At 48.3% G+C, this 22,450-nt stretch overlaps 1 protein-coding gene across 1 annotated transcript in view; it reads right to left on the bottom strand.

The window, feature by feature from the left end:
• The window catches only part of B3GAT2 (beta-1,3-glucuronyltransferase 2), a 54,488-nt gene extending 36,784 nt beyond the window's left edge, over window positions 1–17,704 (bottom strand). Inside the window, exon 1 of the mRNA XM_058554056.1 lies at window positions 16,550–17,704. Coding sequence (XP_058410039.1) covers window positions 16,550–17,134 — 585 coding nt within the window. The 5' untranslated portion in view covers window positions 17,135–17,704. The remainder of the gene's footprint in view (window positions 1–16,549) is intronic.
• Window positions 17,705–22,450: the final 4,746 nt, after the last annotated feature.

Below are 22,450 nucleotides of genomic sequence, written 5' to 3'. Positions count from 1 at the left end.
TGAGACGCAGCACGAGGTGACATCTCGTTTTACTTTTTCCAAAGGGAAATGAATAAAGTTCTTGATCTTCCGAAATTTCAAACGCTATGGGCAATCTCAAGGAATAGAATTACAATAAAGAATGTTGCACTCTGTATCCTGCTTTTATTTATTTATTTATTTATTTAATAATTTTATTTATTTATTTTTCCCCCAAAGCCCCAGTAGATAGTTGTATGTCATAGTTGCACATCCTTCTAGTTGCTGTATGTGGGACTCGGGCTCAGCATGGCCGGAGAAGCGGTGCGTTGGTGCACGCCCGGGATCCGAACCCGGGCCGCCAGCAGCGGAGTGTTCGCACTTAACCGCTAAGCCACGGGGCCGGCCCTGTATCCTGCTTTTAAACTAATAATTTCAGTGGCAAAAACACCCACCAAACCCAGCAGGATCAATGAACTACAGACACGAAGGGAAGAGCAGGGCCCACGCGATGAAGGAACACAGAAGAGACAGCCGCAGCTGAGGGGTCTTTCCAATGTCCTTGTCCATAAATGTCTGATATTTTCCATCACAGAATCTACATTTCTACGATCCAACACACCCGTAAATGTTCTTTGGAACAAGTTTGGAAGCTGACATCACGTCTGCTCTTTCTCTTTCCTGCATCTGCCCCCTAATGATTTCACCATCTTTTCCTCCCTGATTGTTACTCGGCTCAGCGACATTCACTCCACACAGTGTCCTTCACGTGACTTTCTATTTCCCTGGCTCTTTCTTTGCCTGTTTTGATTTCCATATACCAACATTTCCTCAGCATGAACTTTTGAGCTGCAAAAGCTAGTTACTTAAAGGAGCTAAGAATTCTAGAAAGCAGAAACATTCCTAATGCTATATTCTCAGCCCTTCTCCCATGTCACTAGGTAGAAGATTGAGCCTAACACTTCTTCCATGTCTCTTGTATTTTTTCACTGAACATCTCTCACGGACCTAATGTGTGTCCAGTGCTGGGCTAGCCCCTGAGCAAGGCAGACAAGGTCCCTGCCTGGCAAGCCAACATTCTGGGGGAAAAAAGAAGCAATGACACAACTAACAGCAAAACTCGTCGAGTTTGATGCTGACCGTGCTGGAAGGGAAGTGGATAGTGCTAGGAGGGCATGCTGCAGAGAGGCTGACGCGTCTGGACCTGTGGGGGCTTCCTTGAGGACATCAGCATGAGCTAAGCCCGAAGCAGAAGGGGCATTAACCACTGTGGACAGGGAGACCAAAACCAAAAGCCTGCCAGGAAGAAAGGAACTCATGTGCCACAGGCCTTCACAGGAGCATCGCCCTGCAATCCTTAATGAAAAAGATCTATTTCGGGGGGTGGATGTTGAGAGCCAGGCTTCTCACTGTTGGAGTGAGAACTTACAGATAAGCAAGAGAGAAGGCTAGAATGATCCATGTGGCTATGGATTAGAGCTGGAGACATCAGTAGGAACTCATGTTTACCTTAATACAGAGATGATTATGTACAGACACATTGATAGATATGTGTATACACATGGGTTTGTACACACATATATCTCCTTGCTCTGTCAGCTGAGGGGGGCTAGAAGCAATGACTCTCCAGCAGCAATGAGCCCCCCAAGCACCCAGATCTTGGTTTCTAATACTATGCCCTAATAAAGGAACCTGAGCTACTTGGAGAAGTAGCTGATTCTAGGGCTGGGGCAGAAAATATAGAAGATGATCCTGGGGTATCTTTGGAGCCAGAAACTAAGGAAGTGCTCAAAAAAACAAACAAAAACTCACATATTGATGGGGGCACATAAAAGGCCCACAGGAGTTGACTCAAAGAGCTCCCGATGGCCAAAACCAGAACAATTTGAGCAACAAAATATGGTAGTATTGGGTTACAACCTAAAGCAGAAAATGAACACTAAAAACTAAACACTAAAAACCTCAAGTACATAAATAAATGATTGAGTAAATAAGAACGGGGGAACAGACAAATCTCCCATGCAGACGAATTCCAAGTAACTATGCAGATAACCCTCCCCCACCCAAGGAGGTGCAGCATAACTCCCCACCCTTAGGTGTGGGCTCACACAGCAATTTCCTTCCAGGGAGAACGGTATGGGGTGGGGGTGTATCTTCACAGGGAAGAAACCTTCATGGGGGACATCACCCTCCCTCTGCTGGGTGACGAAGGTCAACATCGACAGTGACGAGTCATGTTGACAGCACATACCCTTGATATGGTATGACGTGCTGAGGGTGACACTTGACCTCTGTGGTCTTTTCTAATACCATTCTCCAGTAAGAGGAACCCCAGCTTCCTGGAGAAATGGCTGATTCTAGGACTGGGATGAGAAAAATACAAGACGAACCTAAAGCATCTTGTAGTGCCAGGGAGTAAGAAGATGTTTAAAAAATACAAACAAAACCCCAAACAAACCCACATTGATGGGGTCATGTCAAAAGAACACAGCCAGGGCCGGCCCCATGGCTTAGCGGTTAAGTGCTCGTGCTCCGCTACTGGCGGCCCGAGTTCGGATCCTGGGCGCGCACCGATGCACCGCTTCTCTGGCCATGCTGAGGCAGCGTCCCACATACAGCAACTAGAAGGATGTGCAGCTATGACATACAACTATCTACTGGGGCTTTGGGGGGGGGGGAAATAAAGGAGGAGGATTGGCAACAGTTGTTAGCTCAGAGCAGGTCTTCCTCAGCAAAAAGAGGAGGATTAGCATGGATGTTAGCTCAGGCCTGATCTTCCTCACAAAAAAAAAAAAAAAAAAGAACACAGCCAACTGAAAGAGCTCCCAATATCGAGAGCCGGAACAATCTGAGCTATAAAATAATGTTGATAGTGTGCTACCTTGACATGATGTGATGAGAATGGCACTTTACCCCTGTGATCTTCCCCAAAACCCACAACCACACTCTAATCATGAGAAAAATCTCAGAAAATTCCACTAGAGGGGTATACTACAAAATACCTGACCAGTACTCCTCAAAACCGTCAAGGTCATCAAAACACAAGGAAAATCTGGGAAGCCGTCACAGCCAAGAGAAACCTATGGAGACATGACACTAAACGTAACTTGGTACCCAGAACAGGATCCTGGAACAGAAAAAGGACCCTAGGTAACAAACAAGGACATGTGAACAAAGAACAGACTCTAGTTACTATTGAGTCACTAAGTGTAACATGTGCCACACTGAGGTAAAATGTTAATAACAGGGAAACTGGGTGTGGGGCATGTGGGAACCTTCTAGTATCTTCTCAGTTTTCCTGTAAATTTAAAACTGTTCTAAAAATAAAGTCTATTATGAAAAAGAAATCCCTTTCAGAAGTGCCTAAGGCGATCATCCTTCTCTCTCCACCCTGTCGGGTATGACGCAGACTTATTCTCTAGCCCGGGGTCAATTTTTCCCTCACTTTCTCTGCTCTTATCCATTGTGCAGACCAGAGGTCACAGCTGGAGCATTTGACCATATGCGGCCCTACAGGAAAGTCTGGTTTGGCCTGCACAGAGCTTGTGTTCTAAATTGAGACCTGTTAAAATCCAAAGATTTCTGGACTCTCTGAAAATGTGGCAAACTGGGCCAGCGTCCATCATGGCTGCAGTGGCACTGAGAGGCCACTTTCTGCGGGGCCAGCCCTTGCCTGTCCACCATGGCCCCAAAGCTCAGGCCACACTTCAGACAACAAAAAAAAAAACAACTCAATTCAAAAGTGGGCAAAGGACATGAATAGACATTTCCACAAACAAGACATACACATGGCCAACAGGTAGGTACATCAAAAGATGCTCAACATCACCAATCATTAGGGAACCACGAGTCAAAACCACAATGAGTTACCGCTTCACACTATTATCAAAAACAGAAAATAAGAGTTGCGAGGATGTGGAGCCACTGAAACCCTTGTGCTCCGTCAGTGGGAACATAAAATGGTACAGCTGCTGTGCAAAACAGTATGGTGGTTCCCCCAAAATTAAACGTAGAACCACCATATGGCCCAGCAACTCCACTTCTGTACACACACACATAAAAGAACTGAACGCAGAAACTCAGATATTTGCACACCGATGTTCACAATGTGCAGCAGCCTTCACAACAGCCACACGGTGGGAACAATGCAAAGGTCCCTTGACGGGTGAATGGTAAACAAAACATGGCCTATACACACAGTGGAATAGTATTCAGCCTTAAAAAGGAATGAAATTTTGATACATGCTACAATGTGGCTAAACCTTGAAGACACTGTGCTAAGTGAAATAAGCCAGGCACAATATTGTATGATTCTACCTTAAATGAGGTACCTAGAATAACCTATTGCATAGAGACAGAAAGCAGATTACAGGTTACCAGGGGCTAGGGGGAGGGACAAATGGAGAGTTATTGTTTGATGGGGACAGAGCTTCAGTTTGGGAAGATGAAAGAGTTCTGGAGATGGATAGAGGTGATGGTTGCACAACAAAGTTAATGTACTTAATGCCACTGAACTGAACAATTAAAAATGGTTAAAATGGTAAAACTTATGTCATGTACATTTTACCACAATAAAAAAGTAAGAATATTCAATTAATTTTTGTTTCTCCCCAACGACCCTTCACATTTAGGGAAAAAGTGACCTGACGAGAAACAGAGAAGAGGCATATACTTTCAACTCCACCGGATTTATAGGAGCCGACCACATGAACGCCTACACTGTAATCTACGGGACGATGATCGGATTCTCAGAGGACACCCTGGGCTGCTGTAAAATCCCAAATCACTGTCCACCCAAACCACAAGCATTGTCAACCCGGCCTCTGAATGTTTTTGTTTTTTAAATCCTAAGACAAAGGAGAAGCGAGACCAGAAAAGGTAAAAATCACAAAACCTGCCTTTTCAGGATGTGCAGGATGCACAGCAGGAAAGAAATGGAAAGGCAAAGAGTGAATATAACCAGCGAGGAAAAGGAGCACAGCTGACAGCTGGACCTAATGGGGCTCCTCTGCAGAGCCTGGGGCTCCTCTGCAGAGCCTGGCGCCCCGGCAGAAAGGACTTCCTCCAGCGTGAACAGACGCCGCGGAGAAACTTTTCAGAGTTACAGAAATACCCCAAACTGTCACCCGACCTTTAAAGCTGACACTGGCATTTGAATTTGGTGATGCGAGTTGATCTGGATGGTAAACGACACGTCCACACACGTCCCACACAGGACTCGGATTCCCGCCCCGCCGGCGACAGCAGCGGCCCGGGTCGCCGCGGCCACGGTGGCTGGGAGGGCTGGTGCCACCCCGTCTCCTGCAGCCTCTGGCAGCTCCCGCGCCACCGACTTCTGAGGCAGCAGACGTCCACACGGATATCTACCGCGGACACGCGCCGCGGCTCCCTTGCTTCTCCCCAGCGCGCGTGCGGAAGCTGAGTGCCGGGCCCGTCCTCACCTGTCCCGAAGCCCCAGCTCAGAGGCGCGCAACCTGAGCGGCAGCAGCACACCTAATCCCACAGCGGGCCGCCTCGCCGCACGGACCAGAGGACGTGGGGCGGCTCCCCTGTCGGTGGGTCAGCCGGGCCCGAGCCCCAGCGCCCAGGCCCTAACTGAGCGCCCCTTCTGGGGAGGAGCACTGAGGGCGCAGGGCCCCAGACGCACACAGCCTCTCCTGGAGTACGTGAGCACGGGGAGCCTTAGAGGGATCCAGCATGCCAGCCCCCCAGCGTGCCCACCCGTGCTCTCCCAACACTGACCTCCCGGGCGGAGGGGCAGGTCTGCCTTCCCTCTGCCCCCTCACACTCGCCTCCTCCCTCCAACTTCTCACCATCCCGAACCGTACTCAGTGTACTGTCCCACCGTGGTCGAACCCCAGGGCCCTAAACAAAGAGAACTGGAAAGACTGCTCTCTTTATTAAGTTAATGTCTCTAATGAATGGGTAATAAATCCTTTTGGAAGACTAGAGGATTCTAATTATTCGCTTTCAACAAAATTGAAGGAGACCTAATGTCATCAATAGATCGTTAAATATTTTTTGCTGATTACCACATGGTTTTTGGCTTAGAGTTTGAGAGTTCAAAATATTGAAGACCACAGCTATACGAAAATGCTTTCCACCTGATTTACTTCTTTTTAGGTTGACCTAATGGGAACATAATTTACGCTAAACTCTCTCTCTTTCTAGTAGCAGTATTCATCAATGAAGACAGAGTAGATATCAACAACGCACTCCAACCATGTGATTAGGAAATCAATTTCGAATAAATAGAGCTTTTATGCTTAAGAGTCAGTTACCCAACTTGGTAACATTTATGCTATTTTGATTACTTTTTTACTGCTACTAACTGTAATGGTAACTCAATCCCAAAGAATTTTTGAGACAGAAGCTTATAGTCACAGGAATTTTGAAAAATTTAAATTCCATCTATGTTCATTTTTTTGTTGTTACTACAGATACACATGACAGGAGGGTCAGTAAATGACCCTGAACCTCAAAATATTAGGCTAGGATGAAATTCTGAGGAAGAATGGAGATAGAAAAAGGGGCAATATAAAATTTCCAAATGTTATTGAAAAGTCTACTTACCAAATGAATGACAGGGGGGCAAAAGGGATGATTAAGCATATGTGTGTGGTGATGGATTGTAATTAGTATTTGGGTGGTGAACATGATGTAATCTATGCAGAAATATACGTATAATGATGTACACCTGAAATTTATACAATGTTATACACCAATGTTACCGCAATGAAAAGATAAATATACTTAACTCTTGCAAAATAAATAAATAAATAAATAAATAATAGTGGGTATAAAATTGTTACAGAATTTATTATATCCCCTGGGTATATTTAAGTTTCACTTAAAATATATAGTATTATACATATTTACTATTATTATAATATTCTTATGAATATATTATAATTAATAGAATATATCATTGTTATTAATGAAATTATTAATAATAAATATATATTTAATATACTATATATTTAATACTTAATATATAATTATAAATATAATACTTATAATACACTGGAAATCACATGCTTTGTAACTATTTTAAATGATTTAAAAAATTTGGACACCAATCTGAAAATGTCCTAGAGGGTGTGTAACTTTACTAAAGTCTCTCATGTGAAAATGCTGAGGGCCACTGCACCAGGCCCCTGGGTGCGACCATGATTCCTGACAGAGACGGACGTGGAGGTGCAGGGTCTGTGAAGAAAGAACGGGAGAGCACCACTCATTCGCAGGCGGGGAGGCAACCAGGGGACCCTGTGGGCACGTGCACACACACACACACACACACACACACACACACACACACACCCCTCCGAATGCTACATCTTCCCCATTCTAGCAGGAAAGAAAGTTTAAAATGTTTTTATTTATGAAACTTGAAGCAATGTTTGAACAAAAAGCTAAGGGTGCAAGTCAGCGGAAGGCCAGCTCAGTGTCCCGGCTGAGGCTGGGGGGCTGGGCGCGAGGGGAGGCTGCGCAACGGGATGTGCTCTGCCCCCTCCACCAGGGGCTGGAAAGAGGAAGACATACTCCTAACTCTCCCGCCCTAGCAAATGACCCTAAATCAAGCTATACAGGGGCCATCCCGGTGGCGTAGTGGTTAAGTTCGCACGCTCTGCTTTGGTGGCCCGAGGTTTGCGGGTTCAGATCCCAGGCATGGACCTACTCACCGCTCATCAAGCCACGCTGTGGCAGCATCCCATATACAAAATAGAGGAAGATGGGCACAGATGTTAGCTCAGGGCCGATCTTCCTCAGCAAAAAGGAAAAAAAATCAAGCTACTGCTTCTAATCATGTGTTTTAAAAATCCATTCATTTCCTTCCTCCCTCTTAAGTTGCCCTCTGCTTTGTAACATTATTTCTTTGATTCATTCATTCATGCCAGAAATAATTTATCGTGTGACATGCCCTGGGTCCACGCTGGGTGCTGGGGACGACAGCAGTAACTAAACATCACACCCCACACCTGCGCGACATCTAGCAGCATCCTGCTCTGAGCTACAGGCCTGCCAGCTTCCACACACTCACTCATCAGCCTCAGACCTCGACCCGCAGGACACCCTCCACCTCCTCTCACCCTATAAGGTCCTGTCGATGCTTCTTCCTGGCTCCCTTCTCACTTCCTCCCAGGACTCTTCGTAGATGAGCCCTGTTTAACACTTGTGCCTCTAGTCATGGCAGAAACACCCAGTGGGGTAAGTAAGACACCCAACTGATACAGTTCTGCCTGGGGACAGACTAATTTGGGAAAGTCAAGCACCTCTACTCCTCCTCCTCCCGCCAGGTCCCCAGAAACACCGTCCAGATGTCAGGAAGTGTTCAGAGGCATCTGACCAACAGAGAGCGTGCAGCCATCTGGTACACCCTTCAGCTGGAGCAGTCGTCACAGGGGAGGGGACAGGGAACAAGAACTAACTTACTCATGTAACTAACTTATAACTGCCTACAGGTCAGTACTTGCAGCAAGCATACTGGATTTGCAGACAGGGCTGCTGAGCTCCCGAGCTCCCATCCGAGCTCCCCCAGCCTCCAGCCTTTCACACGTGAAGGGTCTGACACTCACCTGGCTCACACCTCCCCTCCCCTGAGTGGGCACTGCCAGGTATGCCTGCTACAGACATAAATGTTCATGGACCTTCTCTCTCCCCTTGTAGCACGACAGCTCTTAGAGTCAGAGCAGGGCCCACATTTATCTTTAAGTTACTACTTAAAGGGCTCAATATAATCCTAGACACACAACACAGTCTTCAAAGCTATCACTTGACTGATAATATCTGCGCAGGGCTCCTTTCTAAGAACAGCTTTCTTCCTAATAGATCGCTCAGCTTCTAAGCGTCCTATAGTTCATCCATTCAATCAACAAATATTTAATGATCATTTACTACAAGCCAGGCTCTGCTCTGGACACTAGAGATACAGCAGGGAACAAAAGAAAATTCCTACCCTTACGGAGTTTATATTCTAGCTGGAGAAACAGTCAACTGAAATACATGTACAGACATGCGTCGCTAAACGGCGGGATGCTCTGAGAAACGTGTCGTTAGGCGATGTCGTCCTTGTGCAAACATCACAGAGTGTACTTACACACACCTAGATGGCACAGCCTACCACACACCCAGGCTCTATGGTACCAGGGACCACCGTCCTATCTGTGGTCTGTCTTTGACCGAAACGTCGTTACGTGGCGCACGACTGTACTATATTACATGATGCGATGTTAGGCGCTATAGAGAATCCACAACGGTCTATATTACCACTTCCTTTGCACAGCTAGATGTACAAATACTCACAGTTTTTCTACTAATATACTACTCACCTTATGCAAGTTCTATTTAAAAAGTTAAAGGTGAAAGATGTGCCTAAGGGGGATCTGAAAAACAGACGGAAAAAAATGAGAGCATGCTCCTCACACTGCTCTGTACACACTTCACATTCACAGATTTCCACAGGACGTGGCAGCATCCAGATTTAAATACACTTCCAAACACAAAGAAACTGATGACTTCTTTTCTTTATAGGGCAGGTCTAGGGAGGGACGCTACCTCTTCTCCTAAAGGCAAGCATCGTACTGTGACATGCAGGAGACGGAGAGGTGGCCACCCACTCCTCCCCCTCGTCCTCTGGGCACCACGCCTCCTGCAGTCAAGGATGGCTTTCATTCTCTGGATTGTCACATGCCCTCCTTTCTCAGGTGCACCGATATGGCCCCTACCTGGAGAGCTCTTTCCTTCCTGCCCCATCACCCTTGAGCCTTGTCATCCTTTAGGTCTCAGGTCAAATGTCACCTCCTCCACAACTCCTCCTCCAACCTGCAACTCCAGTGGGTGCTTCTGTTTGCACTCCTGGGCACCTGCCTTCCTCTCAGCATGTGCTGATCTCAGTGTGCATACTTATCCAGACGCTCCATCTGTGAGGCTGGGATGTGCTGTGTCCACAGCTGGATGCCCCCTGTGTCCACAGCTGGATGCCCCCTGCTGTCGTTAGTGAGGCTGGGATGCTCTGTGTCCACGGCTGGATCCCCCTGCTATGCTCTGTGTCCACGGCTGGATCCCCCTGCTGTCACTGGTGAGGCTGCGATGCTCTGTGTCCACGGCTGGATCCCCCTGCTGTTGTCAGCACAGTGCCTGGCACACAGTAGGTGCTCAATTAGCATTTGTTATGTGGAGGAAAAGGCACACTGAGTAACTACACGTATTCAAATACCTTCTGAACATGGGAATCTTTAAGCTCAGGTAGGCAGAAGGAGTCTCGCAAAGTGATACACTGTTATCTCAGGTACCTGAAGTCTCAGTGAATGGAGAATGTTCACATGTAGCTCACTCAGCTTTCATCAGAGATGAAGCTACAATTCATAAACACCTGCCCTTCAGGTGAACGAACAGTAGTCCTCGACTCTGCATGTAACATACATACTCTTTAAAGTTCTCTTTCCACTGATGGAGGAGATGGTGGTGGTGGGGGAGACTACTGAGTTTTTAGTTATTTTGGGAAAAAGACCAAATAATCTGACCTGTGGTCGAGAACATGGTCAGCCCCTCAGCACAGCCATCTCAGGGTTTTCCTAGCATGCAAAAAGACTCAGCCGATGATTTATTCATTTTGTTTTTAATCCAGGGAAATTCCTAATCCCAGAAGAAATCAGACAAGGAAATTAACAAACCTTCTACCCACAAGGAGCGCATGGGTGACTGGGGCAGTGCAGCCATCAGTAGCCAGCACAACCAGCATGCCAGTGTGAGGCTTGAAGTTCCTATGAGAGCATCTCTGTGCTCCAGGGAGGAGCCGCCTCAGCCTCTGCGAGAGGGAGCGACCAGCCAGTGTCCATCACCCACATGGACTGCAGCTCAGACTGGCTCAGGTTCCCAGCTCCTCGCCTCTGTCCCAGTGAGAACTTCTGAGTCCACCTGAACAATTCAGTATCGTCCCCCGTTTCATTCTGCCCTGACAATTACTATTCCACTCAAGTCTGTCCGCCCTGACAAGACTCATGCCCCGTAGATACAGCTGCTGATGCACACGTGTCTACTGAGGAAAGCAGCCAAGTTCAACGTTGTATCTTCTTGCAGAAATTAGCAATTCTTATTTGTTCACAAGAATACTTAGTTAAATATATATTACCACGACTGTAGTTTATATACTGACTTGGCAGGTTCATCTGACTTGAGAAAACAATCTAAAAATCAAATGGTCTATACATGAGATAGTCAGGGAGGAGATAAAATTTTCATAAGACCAAATGGTACAAGGAAAAAAAAAAGGTCAAAAAGAAAATCAGAAGTTGATGCAGCCAAGGAGACAGCGCTGAGCTCGTGTGGCAGAAGACTCCTGCTGATCAAAGGCTTCACTCCTCTCAGCGACATGGTCCGTCTTCCTGCCTGTGCAGCTCACGAGACGTGCCGAGGGACAGTGCACAGCACAGGCGCTGACCCAGGGCTCTCGAGTTCAAACCCCGCCTCTGAGCAGCTGCACGACCTCTCCAGGTGACTCCCCAGCACGTCCGTCCTACATTTGAGTCAGCTACACTTTAAAAACCTCAGCCCAGGGCCTGCCCGGTGGCTTGGGGCCTGCCCGGTGGCTTAGCAGTTAAGTGCGAGCACTCCGCTACTGGTGGCCCAGGGTTCGGATCCCCGGTGCGCACCAACGCACCGCTTCTCCGGCCATGCTGAGGCCGCGTCCCACATACAGCAACTAGAAGGATGTGCAACTAAGACATACAACTATCCACTGGGGCTTTGGAGAAGGAAAAAAGGGAGGAGGATTGGCAGTAGATGTTAGCTCAGAGCCTGTCTTCCTCAGCAAAAAGAGGAGGATTAGCACGGATGTTAGCTCAGGGCTGATCTCCCTCACAAAAGAAAAAAACAAAAAAAACCCAGCATGCACCAAAGACCTGTTCACACCTGAGTATCAGCATCAGGATAGGAAAGAAATGGGGAGGCACTAGTCTCCCCTCAGGGGCTGCTGTGAAGAGCAAATAAAGTAATACAGGTAAAGCCCCAAGGGGGTTCCCGGCTCACAAGGGTTCAATCGATGACAACTGTATTTTGCTCGGGTCCATTGTAAAGGGTATTTTTTAACATTTATTGAAAATTGTACACAAAAATGATCAGGCATGCACAATGGATTATCTTAGTTCATTTCTGTGAATTGGAAATCTATTCTAAACCTACTTACTTATCCCCCACCTACCTATCTATTCATCTATCCATCTGTGGGCAGGTATAACAATTTTACATTTTGGGGAGAGATTTTGAGAACCAGGCAAAACTTAAATTTCATGCTTCAATAGCACTGTAAACCAAATATACAATAATGTGTTAACTTAGCAGATATTCCATCAGAGTCCACAAGATTTCAATAGACATATCTGAACATTATTGAATTCTGTTCAAAAAAAAGCTCTACTTGAATACCACCCAGACTAGCTGACTTTGGGTCTTCTGTTTTGCTTTTGCAGTATGCCTCAAAGCAATTACTATTCCACTACTGTTCACACAAGAGAAATTTACCCGCTTGTAATTTTGAGGCAGGTGGAGTAGACAGAAGAAATGGAGTCGCCCCCAGAGTCTCCAGAAGCAGCAGACAAGAGCCTAAATGTGACAAGCCACACATTCACTGCACCCAACAATAACCCAGACACGTCTCCACGTCTGCCCATGAGGAAGAATAATCAGTGAAAAGTAGGCTGGAGAACAAAGAATGATGGAAAACCACAATAGGAAGAGGCAGAATAGAGAACGTCTTTTAAACCCAAATTGTTATTTCTGGTCCATTAAAATATCAAAATCCCAAATGAAAACTGCTGGTCACCAAAGAAAACCCCATAAAAAATCAGCCATAACTCAAGTACTATACACCCAGGGAGAGTAAAGAACTTCTGTAGATTTAACATTGATGGCCTAAGAAAATTGGCTGTAGTTTTATATACAGGTTTTTACAAAATTCTCACATTTTATCAGACCTATGGCATAACTATCAATAAGCTTTTAGACAGAGAGACATAAAACACAAGGGGCACATTTCAGGTAAAATAGTCTTTCTGTGCTACACCTAGGAGAATCTAGGTTTCCTTGCTTTGAAAAGACAATTACCTACAGAAGTACCTGTATCTCTTGTCTGTCAGGAAACACACACAGACTTTACTATTTAGGGGGAGAAGTGGCAAGCACTGTAAATCTGAATTTCCTTGGATTATGGCTCCAACAAGCTGCACGTAAAGGAGGAGCACAGAAGTGATACAAATGCTTCAGAAAAGGAGCCACAGAATTAAACCTCGACCCTCCACCTGCCTAGTGCACAAACAGCTTAACAGCACCAACCACAAAACCCAGACAAAGGGCCTCTTTAGGCCACTGCTTGCCAGAGACATCTTTGAGATGCAGTCTCATTAACTGAGTCCTTTCAGGGGCCCCTTAAGTGTCTCAGAGTCGGCCTGTCTTCAAGTCTTACCTCATTAAATTTAAAGTTAAATTTTTAAAAGTTTTTTTTTCTTCCTTGGAAAGTGCTATTTTTTAACCTTTCAATTCAATTGATTTCCAAGGTGAAAGCAACTTCATCTGAGAAGCATCAGCTTTAAAGTCAGGAAAGCTTGGAGTTTTCTAATAAAGAAATCCGATCAACAGTGTTATTGAAAATATCACTAGGTACAGACTCACGTTTACCTGTAGTTGTGGTTTGTATTAAGGCAGTTTAAATCCTTTGCAAATAAGCTTTCCAGAGAGCTCCATCCATAAGGTGCACTGGCAGGCAGGACGACCTGTGTGCCCCAGTGGAAGACCCATCAAAGCCACGGGAAGAGCAGGAGGAGTGAGTCCCTGAGGTGCCGGAGCCTAAACACCCCGCCCACCTCAGTCTCCACTGGCCGGCCCAGTCTGCAGCTGCCACTCACACCGAGCTTCATCTGCAAAGGGATCTGGCTGTTAACACAGGGCTGCTCAGTGCAAACATTTCTTTCCTGGTGGCACAGTTTGGTTGAAAGGAGAGGCTGAAAATTAGTCAGCTGTACGGGAGAAGAAAGCACCCTTCCAGTTACCAGGGAGGAATAATTGAACACAGACTGCCTGTTGTGTCTTTAATTTAATTTGGAGACCTTTCATCTTTCCCTGCCTTCATTTGCCACCAGCGCTCAGCGAGGTAATTTGTATCCGGTTCATCTTCCCCCTTTTATCTTACCTACGTTAACATCAACCATGGAAATTAGAAGCACTGTGAATAAAAGATGAAGCCTGACTTGGGATGTCCTTTCCTTAAGTACTGTGAATTACTTAAAAACTAATGTGTGTGCACAATGCAGAGGGCCGAGATATACGCCTCGGCCCTACAGCATTGCTTATCAGCATCTCCCCTTCCCCCGGAAGCCACAGGTTTTAGATGTTTTTTCTGGTGCTACCTTTCCTCCAAGAGAGCAATGTCTAGACTGTAATCCACGTGGAATCACTAACCCTAGAACAGGTGTAGGGTAGACCATCTCATGAATGCACAAGACTAAGGAGGCATAAATTCCACTATCTGACTTTCTAGAGAGTTCAATACTGCTTGCCACGCAAGGGAAAGAAGGTGTTGTAAAAAAGACAGAAGGTACTTGTTGATACAAGTACTCATGGTGAACAGATGCCTACTCTGTCCAAAAACACTGTGTGTGGGGAGGATGGATGGTGCTGGAGAAGGGGACTGGTCCTAAAATTGCTGTCTGGAAGGAATCTCTAGGACTACAGAATTTAAATTCTAAGTGTGCTGTGCATATTATGCTTTTTAAAAATTCCTTCTGTTGTGTAATCTGTATACTTGGCATCTCTATAAAAGAGATGCACATGCTCTTAATTTAAGTTTACTTTAGTATCTTGAAAGCTTTGCATGTTTTTTCCTTTCTAGTTTCCTCCTGGCCAATACTATTTTTTCTCCTCACTCTCTCTTCTTTCTTTCTTCTTCTTGCTCTTTTTTTTTCCTATGGACCAATGAAAAAATCTACTGGATGCTTATCTTGCTGCTTAATATCCACCACCAAGCCTTCCTTTCAGTTGGAAAGCATCAAAGAAAACCTGTGTTCTGAACCGTCTCACTGCCTGTAGTGCCAACTCTTCAACTCATCTAACACCGCATCCCAACCAGGCTAGAAGCTGGGAATAAACTGAAAACCACTCCCCCTTCACAGCCCACTGCCCTAAAAGGTTAACTAACAATGATGTGCATTACTTCACTTACACAAGACTACACATGTTCACAGACTAGGACACTTGCAAGCTGTAGAAGAAAAAAAACCTCTGAGGTTTAAAATTATGGTGCACGGAAATGCAAAGGTCTTTTCTTCAGAATACAAACCACATCTTTTGGCGAAAAGAGTAATAAGCAGGATCAAAATAAAAGCCCAACTTGAAAAAACAGATGATAACTGTAATCTTGGTTTTAATAAAGACCACACCCTACAATGTCAAGCTTACTTATTTCTGAAGAAACATGGAAGGGAAGCCCTACATCGTGAAAGGATGAAGAGGCAAGATGGAGAGCAATTCCTGGTCCTTTTATCCACAAAGGAGAGGAGGAACAGACATGACGGCGGCTACTGCCCCTAAGAAATGGATTTTTAAAAGCCACATAGGAAGAAAAATTAACCCGGAAGGGTAAAGAGTACCTCTGTCCTGAGTTAATAAAGGCAAACGGCTATTAGGATGAAAGTGTGGGGCCTATATGATTCCTAGATATACAGACTGTCCAGTTTACTTGGGGGCGGGAGTCTGAGAGGCAGGATGTCGAGGAATGTTGGGTAGAGGAAGGCAACGGTCCGACGGGATGTCAAAGAATCCAAGACTTTCTTTTAGGTCTATTTGTGTACAAGGAAAAAGAAAACTGACAAAACCAGGTAACCAAGTCTCGTTTGCAGAAAACACACAGACTGCAAAATCCCAGCCTCCAGACACAACATCCGCTCTGCCGGCGCAGGCAGCTCGTGGCGCGCGCCCTCCGAGCGAAGAGAGCGCCGTCTCGGCAGCAGGGCCGGCCGCAACCAGGACCTCCGGCGGGCACCTGGGGGCGAGGCCCGGGGCAGGAGGGGCCGAGGGAAAGGTCCAGAAAAAGACCCGGCCGTCCAGCTCCGAAAAGACAACCACGCGGCAGAACCGCCTCCACTCATTTGCCAGAGGGTCTACTTGAACAAGAGGTCATCTTCGGAGTCAGAACCGGCCGTTGCGGGGCGCAGGAAGAGAGAGAAGGACCCCCGAGGAAGTCCGCGTTTTCACCAATAACCGTTTTGGTGCCAGCGGACTGGACGAGAGAAACGTCTCCGGGCTGATTCTGAGTCACCATCTGCACCCTCCTCCCCACGTGGCTCTGCACTCAGAGTCACACCTGTGCACAGGGTCCCCCGAGCTCGCCCCGCCGCCTCTGGGCTCCATCCTCACGGCCGGCGTCCTCCCCGCGCCTCGCCCTGTGCCGTCCCTCGGCCCGATCTCGGGGGCCGGGGCAGCACAGCCCGGCCAGCCTCGCTCTCTTGGGCCACGGTGGTCCTCTCGCCCGCCCCCCACCCCCAGGGCAGGAGAGGCCCGGGCAGCCCGGCGAGGCCCTCCCGCCTCCCCCGGCGCGCGCTACCTCCTGGAAGAGCTCCAGACTGTAGGTGTTGTCGTCGTCGGCGAAGAAGAGCACGCCAGGCTGCGCGCGCTGGTGCCGGTGCCGCTGGCGCAGCCAGGCCAGGCCGGCGTTGCGCTGCTCGGTGGCGCGCGGCAGCCCGGGCCGCTTGTAGCGCCGCGGCGTGGGCACGTGCAGGTGCGTGCAGGGCAGCCCGGCGCGCGCCAGGAAGCGGCTCACCAGCTCGCTGCGCGCCGCCGCGTCCTCCACCAGGATCCAGTGTAGCTGCGCCACCTGGCGGAAGGTGTTGGCCAGGCGCGTCAGCTCGGCCTTCTGCACCGGGCGGCTGTAGGTGGGCGTGATGGCATAGATGGTGGGCAGGGGCGGCGCGCGCGGCGGCCCGGACTGGTTGCGCCGCTCGGACCCGCGTCCCGGGCCGCCCCTGCGGAGCGGGGGTCGGGCGCCCCCGCGGCCCCGCGCGTAGGGGGAGAAGTAGGGGCGCGGGGTGAGCGGGGGCGCGGGCCTGCGCGTGTCCACGTCGAGCATGATGATGACGATCAGGACCCAGGGCAGGAGAGTGAAGAAGCGGCTGAACAGCACGGACTTCATGGCGCGCTCCCCGCCGGCCTCTCTGACGCCCCAGGAGGGCGAACGGGGACCCAGCGCGCGGCTTGGACGGCGGCGCCCGCGCTCAGGAAGCGGCGGCCGGCGCGCTCTCCATGGGGTCGGGGTCGGGGCGCTGCGGGGCCGGGCGCCGGGCTCGGGGGCTCCGCGCAGGTGCCGAGGAGCGGGGGCCGCGGGGCGGGTCGGCGCGAGGCGGACTCGGTGCAGCGCGCGCTGCAGGCCGGAGTGGTGCCGACGCCGGGAAGGCGGAGATCCCCGCGCGCTTCCCCAGGACTGCGAGCCGGAGCGGGTCCCGCGGCGCTGCGGGCGGAGGGGCTCCGCCGTGGGCCCCGATGCGCTCTCCGGGGCCCCTTCGAGGGCAGCAGGCCGGCGCCCAGGGCTCCTAGTCACGTCCCGGCAGGGGCGGCGAGGCCGGGAGAGGACGCCGGGGCGGTGGTTCCGGCTCCAAGCGCGCGCCGCAGCCAAGCCTGCGCTCCGTCCTGCTCCGCTCAGCGCCTCTGCCGCTCCGGCAGCAGGATCCCAAAGCCGGGAAGAAAGAAGGAGCGAGGGGCGGGGGCGCTGCAGACTCCGGCGTGCTCCCAGCCCCCCCGAGGGAGACCGCGGCGCTGCTGCGGGCGGGAGGGGAGTGGAGGGGAGGGGGCGCACGGCCAGGGGAGGCGGACAGGCGGCACCGCGGGGCGGCGCGATCTCCGGGAGGGGGCCCTAGTCCGCTGAGGTCCGCGCGCTCAGCTTTCTGAAATGCTGCCCTGTCTTTGGAGATCCGCCAGGAAAGCGCATTCCCGGGCGGAAAGCTCGGGAAACCGAGGTCGGGGTGCGAGGAGGCGGGAGGGGCCCGGACCCTCTCTGGAGCCAGGCGCCGGGGGGGGGCCCAGGCGCGGCCGCAGAGCGGGGTCCCCGAAAGGCCCACGTCGGCGGAGCCCGGGACGAGGGGCCGCTGCCCCGCTGCACGTAGATCGTTGGGGAAATTCCTGCCACTCCAGCCGAGCACGTTTAACTTATTTTTCCTCAGTAATTTGAAGTCACAATCCTCGCAGTCCGCGCCATCGGCATTATTCCGTTTGACCCTCCCAACGACCCCTTCTAGAGGCCTGGGAGGTGGCATCGCCTTCATTTTCTGGACGAGGAAGCCGAGGCTCAGAGTTTAAAGTGACTTCCCTGAGGTCAGTGGCAAGCGGCCAAGCGGACACAGGACGTGGCTCCCGCGCGGCCTGGGAATCACTCGGACGCGGCCGTCCGCGCGGGGCTGCGCTCCCGGGTGTGCGCACGTGCGACCGGTCACAGCGTCCGAGGATAGTGTCCGCAAGGCACGAGCAAACAGTTGGTGCTCGGTGTGGACTCTTCTATGAGGCGCACCTGCCGCCGAGCCCTGCGTCTGTAACGCACGGGGAGGAGCGGGGGGCGCGCCGCACACTCGCAGCCCGGGAGGCGCGGGCATTGCTGCGGGAGAGCCTCTTCCCGGCCGGCGATAAGAATTTCTGAGCCCGTCTTCTGAGCTGTCTGTCTTGCTCAGGCTTGTTCACGAGTAATTCCCTGTGGGCGGGCGATGGAGAGCTGGGGGCGGGTAGGGGTGCTGCGGCGCCCCCCACCCGCCCAGCGATGCCGCGTCTGTGAAGGTCCCGCCAGCCCCTTTCCGCCGGAATTTGAGACCTGAGAGTGAAGCGTGTAGCTTTGACCCGCCTCCACCCTCCCAGGGTCCAGCCTTCGGTCCCCACCTCCCTGTATCGCTCAGAACTCACACTTCAAACGCGGCAAGTTAGGGCATCCTCAACACGGGAAACACCGCACCTGTTAGACCCCTTCCCGTGCGATCCTGTTCTCGGCCGGCCTGGGGGGGCCTCGATCATAACGCAGCCTCGGGAAGACGTGTCCTGGTCTGGCCCGGGGGTGCGCCCACGGAAATCGAACTCGGTGTCTTGGGGGAGGGAGTTCAGCAAAGGCTTTTCTTAAATCCTAGAAAGCACTACACACGCCCCCCCCCCCCCCCAAGGGTTACCGAAGTCTCCTTCACCCTGTGGGAATTTTTTTTTTTTTTTGTGAGGCGATCAGCCCTGAGCTAACATCCGCCAATCCTCCTCTTTTTTTGCTGAGGAAGACGGCCCTGGGCTAACATCTGTGGCCCTGGGCTAACATCTGTGCCTATCTTCCTCCACTTTATATGGGACGCCGCCACAGCATGGCTTACCAAGCAGTGCGTCTGTGCGCGCCCGGGATCTGAACCAGCGAACCCCGGGCGGCCGCAACGGAGCGCGCGCACCGCTTGCGCCACCGGGCCGGCCCCCTGTGGGAATTTTTAATGTGCGTAGTTGAAGAACAATGCCCTGTGGGTTGGCTGAGTGAAGCTCAAGTAGTTCCCGAATTGTACTAAAAAGCACCTCGTTAGTGAACTCTTGGTTATTCCCACTATACCATAAAACCTATTTTTTAATCGCTTCTTCTCCAGCAACCAGGGCTATTGAGAGATGACACACTTTCAAAATCAAATTTTGGAACTTGGGATATTAACTGGTGCCCAGAATTCACAGGTGTCATACAACATGGCACTTTAGTGGCACATCCGCATCAAGGAGGTCACACCATCGTCTCCATTACCCTTGGTCAGTATTTGCTTCCCGGTTTACCTCCTTCAGCCATCTCTTGGGGGCATCCTGGTTCTTGGAGGCCGGCAGACCTGGGTTTGATTCCCAGCTGGGCTACTTACGCAGCGTTAGAAAGTCAGTGGCCTGTCAAAGCCTCCATTTCCTTATCTAGAAGATGGAGTTAATAATGCATACTCCATGGGAATTTTGTAAGGATTAAACAGGATAAGTTAGGTAAAGTATTTTGCAGAGGAGCTGGCATTATGCAGGCAGTCAATAGATGGTATTTACATACAAGTAACACTTCCTCAAAAGATCTTAACCCAGGAGATCTTGCAAGATTGTCATCACCCAGGACTATAAAATGAAATCCCTTCTAAACAGGACTGACAGTGCCTCTAAATAGGGCCCCATCTGTCAGGAAGGCGTTGTGTGTGTAGTAGAGTCTTCTCAGTTTGGGGTACAGAGGGGAAGAAAGAGGAAATCAATTTACCCCCAATACAAGGTGCAGCTTGTCACGCAATAAGGGTGACATGATTCCAAGTGACATTTATTTCAAAGACTGGATATGCCATATTGTTTTACATTCAATGACTCAAAAATGTGGACCCAAATCTTTTATGATCACATCTGAGTAAAGATATGGAGATACAAAAATTATTAAGAATGTCCATTTGAAGCAGAAAACCAGGGTAAATCACTGTTAAATGCAAAAATTTATCATGCTTTAAAAATATTTAGAGAGTTTATCAGGCACTGGAATGGAAACACTTCCTTTAAATGGAAACTTGAAGAAAATGTCATTTTTATGAAGCATAATCACTGGGTAGCTACCGTACTTTCCCATATAGTTTATGATATTCTTACATAGAACAATTTAAACTTGATCTGTGGTTGATAATGAAGGTTGGTGGAAGTCACTAGAGTAATTAAAATGATTGCCTAACTTCAGAGCTTCTGTACATGTTCTCAGTGTTTGTTTTCATTTAATCTCTAATTATTTGTGTAATGAAGTGAGCATTGCTTCATCTGTACTAATGAAGCCTTAGATTGTTGGCATCAGCCACTTCATTTCAGCATTCAGTTCTCAAGTAAAGGTAAAAAAAATCTCATCTTGGGAGTTAACAAAAACATATCATATAATCCCTAAACATTTACTTTTGCCTTGGTGAGTAAAATGCAGAAGTAACTTCTGCAGCATAATTAGTGCACCGTGTAGAACTCCTCCCATCTGACATTGGAGCCTGGGGTTCTGCTACTGTCACTAAATCAACCTTTAAATAAGCATTTGGGGGACATCCTTGATATTCTTAGACAAGTAAGAAAAAGATCAAGAAAAAATCTATACACAATTAAGTATTTGTAAATATGATACATACTATACGATAATATTATGGGTATGCAAATCAGGTTGAAAAGAGAATTGGAACTAATTCATGTGCAAGTAATAACGTAATGTGAAGGTATTGATAATCAATACCCATGTGCATGTGAACATAAATATTTTCTGTTAAAATAGCAGACACAATTATGTGAAAGAGAGATGTAAAAATAAATCATTCTAATAGCCCCAAATTCCAGGAACACGTGACAGTTTCATTGATAACTCTTAGAAAAATGATATCCAAACCATGAATTAAAAAGCTCATTTGGTTTATTTTATTTTCATGCATCTGGATCCTCTACAAATGTCACTTTTGGCCTAGAATTGTTCTAAATTATAATGCTTCCTTCAAATTTTAGACATTCGCAGCTGTTATGTACAAAATTTGATGTTAGAAGTAGTTCAGTAAAATTTTATTTTTATAGGTTGGGTTGGGATCAAGGTTGTTCAGTAAAAGCAGTTTTCTAGAAAAGTAGAAATTGGCAATTTATCCTAACAATTTTATTGAAAAATAATTGCATTCAGTTTGAAGAATAGCTGAAGATAAAACATGCTGGTGTTCCTCCTTTCCCCTTTGTTAATGAATTAGGATACACCAAAACCCAATAAAACATGCATAAAGGCATATGAGCACACTTTATAGTATCTTTTTTCCTCTATCTTTAAAATTGGCATTTACATTAAAGTGGTAATTTGTTAGAAAGAGGATTTTACTGTAAAATTACACGACCTACCTTCTCAGTTGTTATGAGATGCAAGTATTTTAAGCACTGTAAAGTAGTTGATACATAAAATAGAGGAGATTGGCTCTGAGTTAACAATTGTTGAAGCTGGGAGATTACACACGGGGAGGGGGGTGGGGGGGGTAGGGGGCTTCCTTGTATTATTGGGCCTATTTTTACCTATGTTTCAAAATTTCCATAATAAAAAGTTAAAATACATAAAATAGGTTATTATGTACTACAGTTTGTTTACTGAGATAATACTGGTGTCACAGGCCAGAAGCTGAGCTGGTAGATCGTTCCATATCTTGTTCAATCAGTCTCTTGGTCCTGAGAATAGACCAGTTCAGTTAAAGTGTTATGTCCTATTTCAGGAGACAACCGTGTAATGGAAGTGGGAGCATCTAAATTAGGGCTTTGTACGGTATGAGTAACAGGCATTTAATGAGGGGCATTTCTACGGAAACAAAAGAAAAACAAAGGTTAATGATTAGAACAAAGCATAAACTCAGTTTTTGGGTCCAGAGGGCAGTCAGTCGAAATTTCTAGATCTTTAGATGGTGGAGTGAGGACAGGTGCTGGAAATCCGATGAATTTTTTTTCTTTTTGGTTTGTAGTT

The sequence above is a fragment of the Diceros bicornis genome, chromosome 14 (assembly GCF_020826845.1).
Source record: "Diceros bicornis minor isolate mBicDic1 chromosome 14, mDicBic1.mat.cur, whole genome shotgun sequence".
Taxonomy (NCBI): domain Eukaryota; kingdom Metazoa; phylum Chordata; class Mammalia; order Perissodactyla; family Rhinocerotidae; genus Diceros; species Diceros bicornis.
Note: the sequence above shows the minus strand (reverse complement) of the source record. Positions and strands in the feature narration are given on the sequence as shown.